This window comes from Kogia breviceps, chromosome 5 (assembly GCF_026419965.1).
Source record: "Kogia breviceps isolate mKogBre1 chromosome 5, mKogBre1 haplotype 1, whole genome shotgun sequence".
Classification (NCBI taxonomy): domain Eukaryota; kingdom Metazoa; phylum Chordata; class Mammalia; order Artiodactyla; family Physeteridae; genus Kogia; species Kogia breviceps.
Window position 1 is genome coordinate 107689323 of NC_081314.1, and position 13971 is coordinate 107703293.

The 13971-nt window shown below is 34.3% G+C and overlaps 1 protein-coding gene across 3 annotated transcripts in view; it reads right to left on the reverse strand.

The window, feature by feature from the left end:
• ARL13B (ADP ribosylation factor like GTPase 13B) overlaps positions 1–13971 on the reverse strand; it is a 75330-nt gene that overhangs the window by 9791 nt on the left and 51568 nt on the right. For all 3 annotated transcript variants that reach the window (XM_059063835.2, XM_059063833.2, XM_067034873.1), the window contains 5 exons: positions 13351–13553; positions 10022–10136; positions 6627–6852; positions 3926–4042; positions 2657–2725 (listed from right to left, as the gene is read on the reverse strand). In XM_059063835.2, the coding sequence (XP_058919818.1) occupies positions 2657–2725; positions 3926–4042; positions 6627–6852; positions 10022–10136; positions 13351–13553 (730 nt within the window). The remainder of the gene's footprint in view (positions 1–2656; positions 2726–3925; positions 4043–6626; positions 6853–10021; positions 10137–13350; positions 13554–13971) is intronic.

The following is a 13971-nucleotide window of genomic DNA, read 5'->3' on the forward strand; positions in this document are numbered from 1 at the left end:
TACTGATACATACTTAAAATTAACTGATATATTAGAACAATGGTGGTCTTAAACTTAACTAATTGATTATAATTCTTTCCCAGTTCTAATTTTAAAATAAATACAGGAAAGCAAAGAAAAACAAAACAAAAACAAACAACAAAAAATAACCTTCTTGGCCCATTTTCAACCTCTTTTTTACTTGCTTCTAACTATAATGTTCCCCTCCCCCTAGATGCTACCATTAGTTTTCTCCTTATTCTACATACTTTCCCTCAGAAACAGGAAACTATCATTCTTTCAACTGCATTCATTCAGTAAACAATTACAGAACAAAGCGTTCCTATTGTGTGATGACAATTGACAAAAAAAACAAACTACCTACATACCCTCCCACTCACCTGTGTCCCTTTTCTCCAGAGCTCCAGAATCTTATTTGTACTGGCTTATAGAAATTTCCAAATAGATAAGCCTACAGACACCTCCAGAGCAGGTTTCCTTCCTCCTCATGTATTTTCAGTCTTAGAAATAGCACCAACCTTCTAGCTCCTTGAGCCAAATAATTTCCTGTTCCTCTCTCGTTTTAGCCCATACAGCCATTCATCATATAGTGCTTATAACTGTTCAAATATTCCTTGCATACATTTTTATTCTCCATTGCAATTCCGATTCCTCACTTCTCACTCTGACTACTGCAACAGCTTCTAACTGGGATCCTTACCTCAGGTGTGACCACAATCTAGTCTATACTTTACATTGTGACAAAAATTATTATCCTAAACAATAAATCTTGTAATACTATTTCTTTGCTAAAAATGTATAGTGTCTCCTGTAAAATTATAGTGAGTCCAGACATCTTAACATACATGTGAGGCCCTAAACAATCTGGCTATAAACTATAATTTGAGGATCAGCACTCTCTATAACTTTAAATTTCCTCTTTCTTACCCATTCTACCCACATGAACCTAAGCTCTAGTCACAAGTAACTTCATATTATTTTCCACATAAGCAATGTCTTTTCCCACTCTTCTCATTCTTCAAAGATCCGGTTCTAATACCACTTTCACCGTCTAGGCGGTTTGTGCACAGTACTCCAATTGTACACCATAGAACCTTTTACCATATATTGTGAATTGTCACATATACTACAGCAAGCTGGAGTATTATCTTTTCTGTTAGACTAGGATCCCCAGAAAAGTAGAATTTACATCTTATTCATCTTGGCATCACCTATGTTTTAGGTGGTGTCAGATACAAAACAGTTGTTTGTTGGATGCCTAATTCAGGAAGAAAAAATAGTACCTGTTATATGAGAAATTAATATTTTACTCTATATACGTGTATTTATATATATTCACTGTGTTGTTAGAAACAATTAGGTAATGCTAATAGATCTGTGTATAAATACATGCACATAAGTATATGTATACAGTACACATATATTAGCATTATCTATTGTTTCTAACAACACAGTGAATATTTAAACTGATAATGTAGTCTAGCATACACAATTTCAGAGTGTAATAAAACAGGAATTAACCTATTATAGTCAATAAAAACATCATGATGTAAAGTCAGCAACCAAAAAGACGTGATTTCACTGTAATTTTGATATAGTCTAAGGACAAACTTTCTGTCTTTAGAATTGAAAAAAACCTTTTAATTTTCACTAATGATTATGAAGAAATATTTCATTATTGACACAGTATTCAGAAAAAGAAAGCAACCAGCACATTTAAATTTATATACTTTTTGAATAAAATATTTTATACAGTTCAATATAATTTCAAATTATATATAATGCTTTTCTAAAGATGAAACTTCTGAATTTTTTTTTCCCTAGTAAATGGGTCTTCTTAGGAAACCAAGTTCTAGATCAGGTAAACAGAACTATCAGAAAGGAAATGAAATGTTCTTGATAAAGAAGTTTGAGTTACTATATATATATAAAATTATCCTTCTGCATTTTAGAAATATTTTATTAAAAGAATCTGGGCTGATGGTCTGAAATCAGAACTTCTGCCTGTTGTATAAGGCAGTTCTCTACTCCCAACTGTCCTTTCTCTAGTTTTCCAGGTGAAGTTCTTATGCCCTATACTGGCTGTACTAAACCTTATGTTAATTTCATCCCCAAAAAAGTGTTTTCTTTAGTCAATGAAGCCTTTAGTAACTTTCTATTTAGCTGAACTTTATTTGGCTTACTGATTTGGTCTCTGATCTTACAAACTGTGTTACTCTTTACTTCATTGTAATATACAGCAACTGAGTATTATTAGAAGCAGAGAAAGAACAATTATGTGGCATTATCATTGAGTATATTGAGCATATATAGGACAATGAAGTTTTTAAACACTATAACTGTACTGTCTCATATTTAATTTAAGTTATCTAAAAATCTTTCCCTTTTACAACTATTTACATTAATATATAATGGATAAACACAAGCTCCGAGGGTCTTTACCTCTGTATTCTAAGGTAAAGGTCAAATCAAATTATATAGAGGCAAAGGGCACTTAAGAATAAAAAATTAAATAAATGAAAAAAAAGTGGAGTATAATGAAAAAGGATGGTTGTGGATTTGAAAGGCTTCCAAAAGTAAAAGTTTGCTGAAGTAATGAGGTAAAGAAAAGTAAATGTGATACATAGAGCTTTGAAAACTGATCCTTTTGCATTACCATTATGACGTGTTTCACCAAGAGGCTCAAGTTTTGGAAGTCTAGTGACTTTCGGGGTTCCCCAGCCAACTAAAGAAAAAGAAAAACATTTAAAAACACTGTTAAACAATATCTCTTTAGGTCTGTTGAGAGGATCCCTTTCTTGACAGGAATGTATATAACTTCAATATCAATTCATATATACTGAATGATGCTGTACTGAATAACCATAAACCCATTTTATTTTATTTTTTTATTTTTATTTTTTTCCAGTATGCGGGCCTCTCACTGTTGTGGCCTCTCCCATTGTGGAGCATAGGCTCCGGACGCGCAGGCTCAGCGGCCATGGCTCACGGGCCCAGCCGCTCCACGGCACGTGGGATCCTCCCAGACCGGGGCACGAACCCGTGTCCCCTACATCGGCAGGCGGACTCTCAACCACTGCACCACCAGGGAAGCCCTAAACCCATTTTAAATGGCTTCTATTTAAAAATGTAATTATAGGTTGGTAATATCTGCTTAAAGGTTTTATTTACCTTTCGTTAAAAATATAAGCATCCTCACTACCATAATAAATAACCTTAGGCTACTATTCTAACCCCCAACAGAGACTAAAAGAAATGTATACTTATTAAATGGAATACTAGAAATAAGTCTTAAAATAATTCTCAAAGGAAAATGTTACCATCTAAAGCCTTCTAGCAGGGCTAAAAGGAAACTATAAACATATACGTTTGATATTTACTGAGTATGTGAGGTACTGTGCCCAGTGCTAAAAAATTACAATTATTGTGCTGTTAGTATGTCCCAGTGCTTTATATGCAGTATTCCACTTAATCCTCATAACAGCTTAGAAGGTCGGGATGAATGTTGGAAATATAATGGAAACAGTCACACATCTTGGTTTCAAATGTTAACTTTCAGGATGAAAGATCCAATTTTTTAAAAGCTCATGTTAGCCATCCATTCCTTAAACTTAAATTCCTTTTAGCAATCTGGGTACTGATATTTCAAATAGGACTTGAATCCATTATAAGAAGTGCTTAGGTAAAGTTTTCTTATTAATTTTTACTTATTTTTTTACTTTCATAAAACATTTTTTCTGAATAAAAAAAGCAATAGATATTTATGTTGATAAATTCTGAACAAAGTAGATGGAGCAAAGAATTCTATCTTTTTCACAATTCACAAGATAATAAATATACTGAATAAAAACTGCATAATTTCTTTCTTTTTCTTCAATGTTTAAAGCAGTATTTCTAAATTCAGTATCAACATCAATTAACTCACCAGGAGGAGGAGGTGGGGGTGGTGTTGGACTCTTAGGAACAGAGTCATCTGTATTAACAGGTTCTACACGGTGGCTCCTTTTCATTCTTAGCTTCTTAGTTTTCTTTTTACTGTTATCTGTAAGAATATAAACCTAAAACTTTATGCCTCTGTGAAGAAGTTACTTCTATAATAAAAACTAAAGAACAAAATTAGAATATTGATATTATTATTACCATAGGAATATATCTTCAATTCAACTTAAAAATTGTTACCAATAATGAACTGTGAACTTGCTTTTACTAAGAATAAATTTTTAAGTGATGGTTTATTGGTTGAATGATTGATGAATATGACACAAATGGCAAAAAGCCATATTTTAAGTTCTATGAGAGGTGATTTGGAATACAAAAAAAGTCCATATTTCCAAAAGTAACATTTTTTCCCCAAATATCATACTAAGTAAATGGAATTATCTAACTGCAGGGATTTCCATGAAACTCAGAATGACCTGGGGAAAAAGGAGAGGTATTGGTTTGTCTCAGTAGGATATACAGAATGATTCTAGGTATAAGTCCAAAAATAATCCTTTGAAACGTGAAAAAACACCCCAATCAAATCTAAACACATTATCCATGAAAATAACCCCGCAATAAGATATGCCCAATATAAATATATGTAACCCAAACTCACATTGTTAGACCGTACAGAATTGAATTTGTAATCTTTCTAAAAATATTTACAGATTCTCACTTAAGCACATATGAACATTTTAAGTGCATCTGTGCTGTTAACATGTAAACTTTAACAACGTGAACCAGGATGGCATAGTAGTTAAATAACCAAACATCACAGTCACTGAAATATTTTCACTGAAAATCCCAAATTGCTAAATTTATATATATAATACATTCTCTAAAATGGAAATTATCTGTTACACAAAAAGCAGCCAACATCTATGAAACCTATAAAGCAATGAGAAATACAAATATATTTAGAAATATTATTTTTCTAAGTAAATTAGTATCACTTGAGACATTTTACTGTAGATAGAAACAGAGACATCTTTTTACAATTAAAGCTGTAAGCTTAGGCTTCCCTGGTGGCGCAGTGGTTGAGGGTCCGCCTGCCAATGCAGAGAACACGGGTTCGTACCCCGGTCTGGGAAGATCCCACGTGCCGTGGAGCGGCTGGGGCCGTGAGCCACGGCCGCTGAGCCTGCGCGTCCGGAGCCTGTGCTCCGCAACGGGAGAGGCCACAGCAGTGAGAGGCCCGCGTATCGCCAAAAAAAAAAAAAAAGCTGTAAGCTTTACAGCTGGCAGAAAGGAAAGAGAGCCTCCAGAACCATATGGTACTTTTTGGATGGGCAGCAGAACAGGGTCATGGACGAACATAGGATACGAAGCAGAGGACCTGAAGTTGAGGGAAGTGTCTCAGTACAGCCACAGATGAGACGTATGATCTTAAATTACTCAACCTCTCCAAGGCCCTGGTTTCCTATTCTGTATAATGAGAATAATATACCCGAGGACTGCTATGGTAAGTAACATAGTGCTGTGTTAAATAATATTTTCAAATCATCTACCAAATCATTTTGTTCTTTAACAACATATTAGTGTTTGAAAGAGTTCTTCCAATATATTGAGAGGCCACTTTAAGTCTACTTTTTGTTTTACCCTGTTGATAGAGCAATATGGGTACAAATGTGGCTACCCTAACTTCCCAAATTACAAAACTATAACTTTCAAATCTAATTATTTCTATATAGCAAAATATCCATTTAGCTAATCTGCAGCTCAGGGACTGAGATCTTATTTTCATAAACTCTTTGATACTGTACAAAACTTCTTATATACCATGGAACCATATTGCTAACTAGGAATGGCAAAGAAGCAATGATTATTGGGTATTTCCCATGTGTGCTAGGAACACTATAGGATTACTTTTATTATAAGTAAACCTAAAAGCCTGGTGAAAAAAAAGATGACAACCCCATTTTAGAGAGGAAACGAGGACTGAAGAACACTATAAAACGTAACATATATCTAGTAGGTGAGAAAGTCTGGATGCTACCCCAGGATGTCTTGAGTCCAAAGGCAGAGGCTCTCTCTATGATACCAAAAGATGTGAACTTACTGTTAAATTACATAACCACTTAGAAAAAGTAAAATAATTATGAATTGAAGATGTTGTATAATATTAAAATAAGAGTAATATGGCTATTTGATAAAACTTTCAAAATGTTCAACTGATTACATCTGCATCCTATACAAATAACAAGCAAATAAAGGAAATGATGCTGATCATAACATTATGAGGATTAAGAAAAACAAAACAAACCTCCAAAAGCTTTAAAGGTTTTAAATACATTCCAAAGATTCCTGGGGCTATGCAATATTCCAAATTTTTGAAAATGAATTTTCAGCTGAAATTCTTTTAAGTTACAAAGGACTAGATTTTAAGGCATCATGAATAAAAACATAAATTAGCAAACTGACTAATGATTACCCAGAATTCAAGAGAAAACCATGATAAATAACGCATTTGGAGATGAAAAATCTTGCGATACATTTTTTATGAAAATAATCATGACAAATGAAAGAGGTATTTGTAAGCTTTATATATATTATTTATGTTATATGTAATATATAAAACTTAAAAATAAATAAAATAAATATAAAAATAAATAAGTATATATATTTTTAATAACTAGATTTATCACCTGATTCTGATGACTGCTGGTCTGTCTCATCTTCATTTTCCCACTGCTGTGTTAATGCCTCCTTATAATTTTCTACTATTCCGAACTCATTGTTTTTTTGGCTACTGTCACTGATCTGGCTCTGTGTCTCTATTTGATCATGCTCCATTTTATGTTTCAGAGGACAGCCATCACTGTCTTCCTCCACATTTTGCCTCTTTTTCTCTCTTTCAAGTTTTTTTTCATTCTGACAAAAATGAAATATATCATTTTTAATATAATAGTCATATCTAAGATAGTTTTAAGGGAGAAATCAAATAATCCAAGAGCATTCTGTAACTTCCAGGCAATGTGATATTTCTATTAAAAAATTATTTGTTGAATATATCATTAAAGCATGCTAATTGTCAAACATTCAGAAAACAGATAGTATAAAGAAAGAAAACAAATATTACCAGCAATTCCACAATCTAGAGATGACCACTGTTTGACGTATAGTCACTAAGAGGTGCTTTTCTTTGCCTACCCCACACACGTACAGACATATACCATCCACAAACATACATAAATGTGATTGATTGTCTCTATATACATATTTATGTATATTTTTTAAAAAAGAATTGAAATTTTAATTTAAAAATATACATTTCTTTGTCAATGAGCCTATAAAGTGCTTAGAATATTGCATGACACATACATAGTAAAGTGTTAGCTATGAAAATATTATATAAAGCTATATGTGTAAGCCATTACTACTTTCACCAATTATACAATCGTTTTGAATGGTTCTATCATCTTATTTTACCAATTCCCAATCAATGGACAAAGAAGTGATTTTCAACCTTTCACTATTATAAGAAACATAATTATTGAATTACTTCTTTAGAATAAATTCCTAACAGTCAAGCTGTTGGATCAATGAGTAAGCACATTTTAAAATGTGCCATACTACAAACTTTCCTTCAGAAAAACTAAAGTAAAATTACACTACAGGCAAAGGGTTGAGAGAGTGTATTTTCCCATATCTTTTTTTTTTTTTTTTTTTTTTTTTGCCTCGCCACTCGGCACGTGGGATTTTAATTCCCCAACCAGGGATCGAACCCACACCCCCTACAGTGGAAGCACAGAGTTTTAACCACTGGACTGCCAGGGAAGTCCTCCCCGTGACATCTTTTTTAATGCTTTTTTAATCATTATCAATCTTTTATATCTCTGCCAAACTAATAAATATTTTTACCTCAGTCTTGATTTGATTTATCATTGAATATTTTTATTATCAATACAACTGAAGATAAGTTATTAAATATGCTTATTGCCATTTTAATTTTTTCTTTAAGGAACTACCCGTGATAACCCAATGCTCATTTTTCTACTAGAGTCTCATTATTTACACAGTAATTTTTTAAGGGTTCTTTTTTTTGTTGTTCCCTGGGTCTCAAATATTTTTCATTAGGATTAGCTTGGGTTTTTTGTCTGTCTTTAACTTTGTAGAACATCTCTTTAAATACTGAATATAATACAATCTACCTATTTTTCACTTTGATTTGTGGCCTCATTGTCCTGCTTTGAAAGTTTCAACCTCCTCCAAGTATATACCAATGTCTAACTGTATTATGTGAGTATTTTTAAGGCTTCTTTTTTAATACATTTAAGTCTTTTGAAATTTAATTTGGTATACAGTGTTCAATAATTTTACTTTTTTCCAAATGCCTGTTCAGTTGTCCCAATATCCTTTTCTCCCAGATTTGAAATGCCACATTTATCTTACACTAAATGCTTATATATAATTTGGTTTGTTACTATTGTTTCATTGATCTGTTTGTCTATTCTGGAACCAATACCTCACCATTTTTATTATCTGTGATAAAATCAAAGGAATGAATGTAAGGTAATATTTTAAAGGAGAAGTTTTATGGGGAAGAAAAGAAAATTTGCCTGGTAAAAAAGAGAGACTATGGATAATTTATTTCCATTTATTTCATTCCTTTACTGATGATCTTCTTAAAATTACTGTATTTTAATAGCATAATAACTGTACTTTCCCCATGCCACTAATTAATTCAGGGACTTCAATATAAGATATTCTGTGCTGTATACCAGTATTGTTCATATCTTTATATTGTGAAAAATACAATGTTGGTAGAAGTGCTAAGGCCTTCTAAGTAATTTACAACCATGGTACTATAAAATAATTGGTCATTATTTATAAGGTGAGCTTTATTACACATACAGAGTAAATCAATGTTTCAAAGTGAAAAACCAAACTTGATTTTCTTTTCCTCTACAAATATTTTTAAAAGAATATAAAACTAGACAAACACAATATTTAATAGTATGGACACAAAACAATAGCTCAAGTTGTTAAGACTGCTTTACTATACTTAGAAAAGAACACGCTTAAGGTAAATGCAATGGGGTTAATAAAAAGATTAAATACAGCTAACCTTCTAGTATCTAACTAACTTCAGACCAAATATCTCATTTTACCAATTATTTTGCAAACACAAAGCAACACCAAAAACTCTACACTCATCTTCTTACCTGTGGAGCTGCCTCCCTCCTCAGCAGCAGCCCCAAGGAAGAAATAATCATCCACCTTTCCGGATGAGTACCTGTGTGGAAGGAGGCAGTGACAGGGAAGAGGAATAGAGAACATACAGGCAGGTCCAGCAAGCCACCTGCCACATTAAGCTCTGAGGGAACGGAGAGGAGATTTAGGAAGCTCTGCCACTGAGGAGGCATAGCTGCTGAAGGTGATGAAAGCAGGGCCAATGCAAACTCCAAACACCAGTAGAAAATGAAAACAAAGACACAGATACACAGAGAGACAGACACGGACACATACATACACACACACACACACACACACACAAAACCCCATAACTTCTTCATGATTAACATCTACACATTAATTTTGGTAAAACTTCTGACATTTAAAATTAAAATAAATAATATTCAGATATAAGAGAATTTATTAGTTTCAAACATTAAGTATCCTAGGAAAATAACTAGAAAATCATTTATGTACTATAATGTACCATAAGCATCTAAATATTACTGTAAAGAGACAGTAATAGCAATACAGGGATAAAGATAATGTAAATAAGAGTAAACATACTATTATCATATGAAATAAGTGACAAAAAAATTGATCAGAACAGTAACTGTGATAGTTGCTACATTCAATCTTTAGTTTCATTCTCAGTTAATTCTGAAGTCATCTTCCCTTTTTATACTAGATCAGAAGGTAAATTTGAAGAGGAAGAAAAAGCAGCAAACCTTTAACCCACCTCCCCCATTTAATTTCTTTTACAAATAATCAACCTCTGGTGAAACACTTCTATCTCCCTGCCTCCTTTCTGAACTTCCAACTTTATAACTTAAGACATAAAAATTACATTTGCCACCATCCATACCTCAATGATTACAGATGCTATCGGCTGGAAAGGATTAACAATAATTGGTTCTGGGTCCAACTCAGCCAGACCACTGGTTCCATCGAGTTCTGCCAGCTCTCGCTCTCTTTGTTCTCTATTGTTTGAGGGAAAAAAATCGGAATTCCTTATGAGAAAATGCTGAGCCATGTTTAAGAACATTTCCAATAGGTTTAAGGCTATTGAGTTCAGTAATTTAAACATCTGGACATGGGTTTGAATTACTGAGAGATTTTCAGATATCTTTATGTAAGTAACAGGCCACTATCCCCATGTAAAGATTAATGGTTAATAATCTGCCTGCCAAGGCAGGGTACATGGGTTCGATCCCTGGTCCGGGAAGATCCCACATGCCGCAGAGTAACTAAGCCCGTGCGCCACAACTGCTGAGCCCGCGTGCCTAGAGCCTGTGCTCCACAACAAAGAGAAGCCCGCGCACCACAACAAAGAGGAGACCCTGCTGGCTGCACGCAGCAATGAAGACCCAATGCAGCCAAAAAGAAAGAGAGAGAGAGAGAGAGAGAGAGAAATTTTTTTAAAAAAAGAAATGCTGACAAAAATGACATTCTCTATGACTGAGTTCTTAACGTCAGTGATGCATATTAATTATTTTTCTATGTAACAAGGGTTTATATTTATCAATTTATTAATTACCCTCCCAAACAAATGCTGTCCTCTTTACTGATGTTAACCAGATAAATAAGTCCTGTTGTTAACCTTCATCTTAACAGCTGTGTGTAGTTATATATCATAAATGAACTAGATAACAACTGTTGCTTTGCATAAGTAGAAGAGGCTATAGAAATAAGTTGCCCTATATCACTTAGATTAAATAAGTATTTCTATATTAGTTACTACTGAGACTTTTATTACTCTGTGATTTAAGGTTAATGTTGCCCCATAGATGAAGGTAATAAGTTACTAAAAGAAGCAGCTGAAGGGCTTCCCTGGTGGTGCAGTGGTTGAGAGTCCACCTGCCAATGCAGGGGACGCGGGTTCGTGCCCCAGTCTGGGAGGATCCCACATGCTGCGGAGCGGCTAGGCCCGTGAGCCATGGCCGCTGAGCTTGCGCGTCCGGAGCCTGTGCTCCGCAACGGAAGAGGTCACAACAGTGAGTGGCCCGCCTAACGCAAAAAAAAAAAAAGCAGCAGCTGAAGATAGAAACATAACTATTGTAGATCGGCAACTAGACTGTATAACAATAGTATATAGTATGTCAATGTTCATTACTACGGCACTTATTAATTAAGTTCTATGATGGAAAGATATATCCTTTCATTCTGAACCTAGGAAGCCCAAATTTAGAGATCTGCAATTTACTACTTCTATGACCTTGGATATCTATCTGGATACCTGAGCCTCTGCCTTCCCATAAATGTGGAATAAAATACGTACTTCATAGGGTTATTTCAGGTAAAGTAATATATGTGAAAGCACTCTGTATATAAACATACTTACAGGACAGTCATTTTTTTAAAAATTTTTTTTAAATTTATTTTTATTTTTGGCTGCATTGGGTCTTTGTTGCTGTGCGTGGGCTTTCTCTGGTTGCGGTGAGGGGGGTTACTCTTCATTGCAATGTGCGGGCTTCTCATTGAAGTGGCCTCTCTTTTTGCCGAGCACGTGCTCTAGGCGTGCGGGCTTCAGTAGTTGTGGCACACGGGCTCAGCAGTTGTGGCTCGCGGGCTCTAGAGCACAGGCTCAGTAGTTGTGGCACACGGGATTAGCTGCTCCGCGGCATGTGGGATCTTCCTGGACCAGGGCTCAAACCCGTGTCCCCTACATTGGCAGGTGGACTCTCAACCACTGCGCCACCAGGGAAGTCCCAACAGTCATTAATGTTACTCATTTATTAGTAAGCAGTTTCAGGTATCTGGTATTAATATACTATTTTCAGATACCAATAATAGCTTGTTTTACTGGTTTTTTCAAAAATATCCAAACCAACAAAAAAATCCAAACCTATTAGATTGTATTTAATAATAAAGTTTTTTAAATTACTCCTGTCTAAATTTAATTATGCAGTCTCTGTTCAACAGCAGAGGACTCAGACCACAAGTGGCATGGCTAGGAGAAAGGAGGAAAGGGGAATGGGGTACCAGAAAAGCCTGACATAACATGACCTGGAATATCTTTATGGAAAAAGTAAAAACTTGAAAAAAATATACTAATTAGATTTCTTTTACCCAACTCAATTTTTTTGTTCTTTTTGTTTTTCTAAGTAGAGGAAAAGCAAAGAAACCTTTAGAAAAGTATGGCCATATATTTTAATTTTATAAATACACAGAAGGTATATTTGTATGAATGACTGGTTGTACTGAGCTTTGTATCATGAAAATATACACTAGAATAGAAAATAAAGATTCTCATAGGAACTAATACCTCATATTGTTATAAAGAGAGACCGAGATGACTGACCTGCTCATGTTATTGAGCCCTTGAGGACAGAAGAGTTATCTCTAGAAATATTTTCCTTTAAGTCCTATCTCTGAATTAAATGAAAGATACCAGTAATCAGAGGATTTCCTTGACAGCATAAAGGAGCACCTCACCAAGGGCAGTTAGTGGGTTCTTGCCTACCAGGCTGCAACTGTTAAAGCAAATGGAAGGCCAGATAGATGGAAGATCAGTTTGGATCTCACAGGAGCTCACTTAGAAATCTTTTTGTTTCTTCCCTCCCCTGCCATGAAAGTGGAGAAAGAAAGAGAAATCTTGGGATTAAGAACTAAATTTAACTTCTAATCAAATCTGAGTACCTTCTTCCAGCATTAACATTACTATAACTGATTCGGTGGTAGAATTTACGTAAACATTTTTTTTAAATTTAGAGTTTGCTAAACTTATTTTTTCAATTTCCCTTTAGGCAACATATTTTAAAAATAATTTTAAAAACATGTTTTAAAACCTGAGATAGTGCAATTTATTCCACTTTCAGACAAAACTAGTGTTGAAGATCAGATTTTGCTTCAGCTGGCTGATCCACTAACTGCTTACCTTCTATCTTTGCTGAGACTAATGAAGGATTTCTCAGTCTACTGACATATTCTTTGCTATGGGAAACTGTCCTGTGCATCACAGAATGTTTAGCAGCATCCCTGGCCTCTTCCCACTAGATGCCAATTGTGCTATCAACCAAACTTAGAACCCTATCAACCAAACTTGTGCAGGTCTACAGAAATAAAAAATTTACCTAGTATCTTCCTTCATACAAAAAGAGGAACCTAAACAGACAAAACTAAAAAAAATTATTAATAAAAGTATGGTGTTTTTGAGTTTTCATATGCACTGTGCTACAAAATTAATCTACTTACCTTTCTTCTCGTAATTTTCGTACTCTCTCAGCCCGCTCTCGGTTCTCTTGTTCCTCAAGAGCACGTTGTTCTGTTGTGTCTTTTTGGATGCGCTCATTTAAGGCATCAAAGTCTCTTGCAATGATATGTAGCAGCCAAAAAAGGCCTTTTTTAATGGACTTGTCAATTTTCTTTCCATATCCCAAGACTGCTGAACAAGGTTCCTTAAAAATAGCAATTTATTTGACTTAAAGATTAAAACTAAAAGATCTCTACAAAAATTTATTCATAAACCATTAAGATATAATTACTGGAGAATCAAAATTAATTAACCCATTAAATTAATGATATGAAGCACCTGCTTCAACTTACAAAACACACCTTTGAAATGTACGTAGAAGTGGAAATATTTTATGGATTATATCTGTAAGCTTTGAGAGCGATTATGACACAAGAAGTTGACAGTTAAATTTTAAACAAACTCACTGACAAAAACTGAACTTACAGAAGAAAAATAACCTTACTTATTAAAAATAGCAGAAAGTTTTAATGCGTTATACCAGGGAATTTATGGCAGTACGCATCTTTTTTTTTTTTTTTTTTTTTGCTGCACCACACAGCTTGTGGAATCATAGTTCCCCA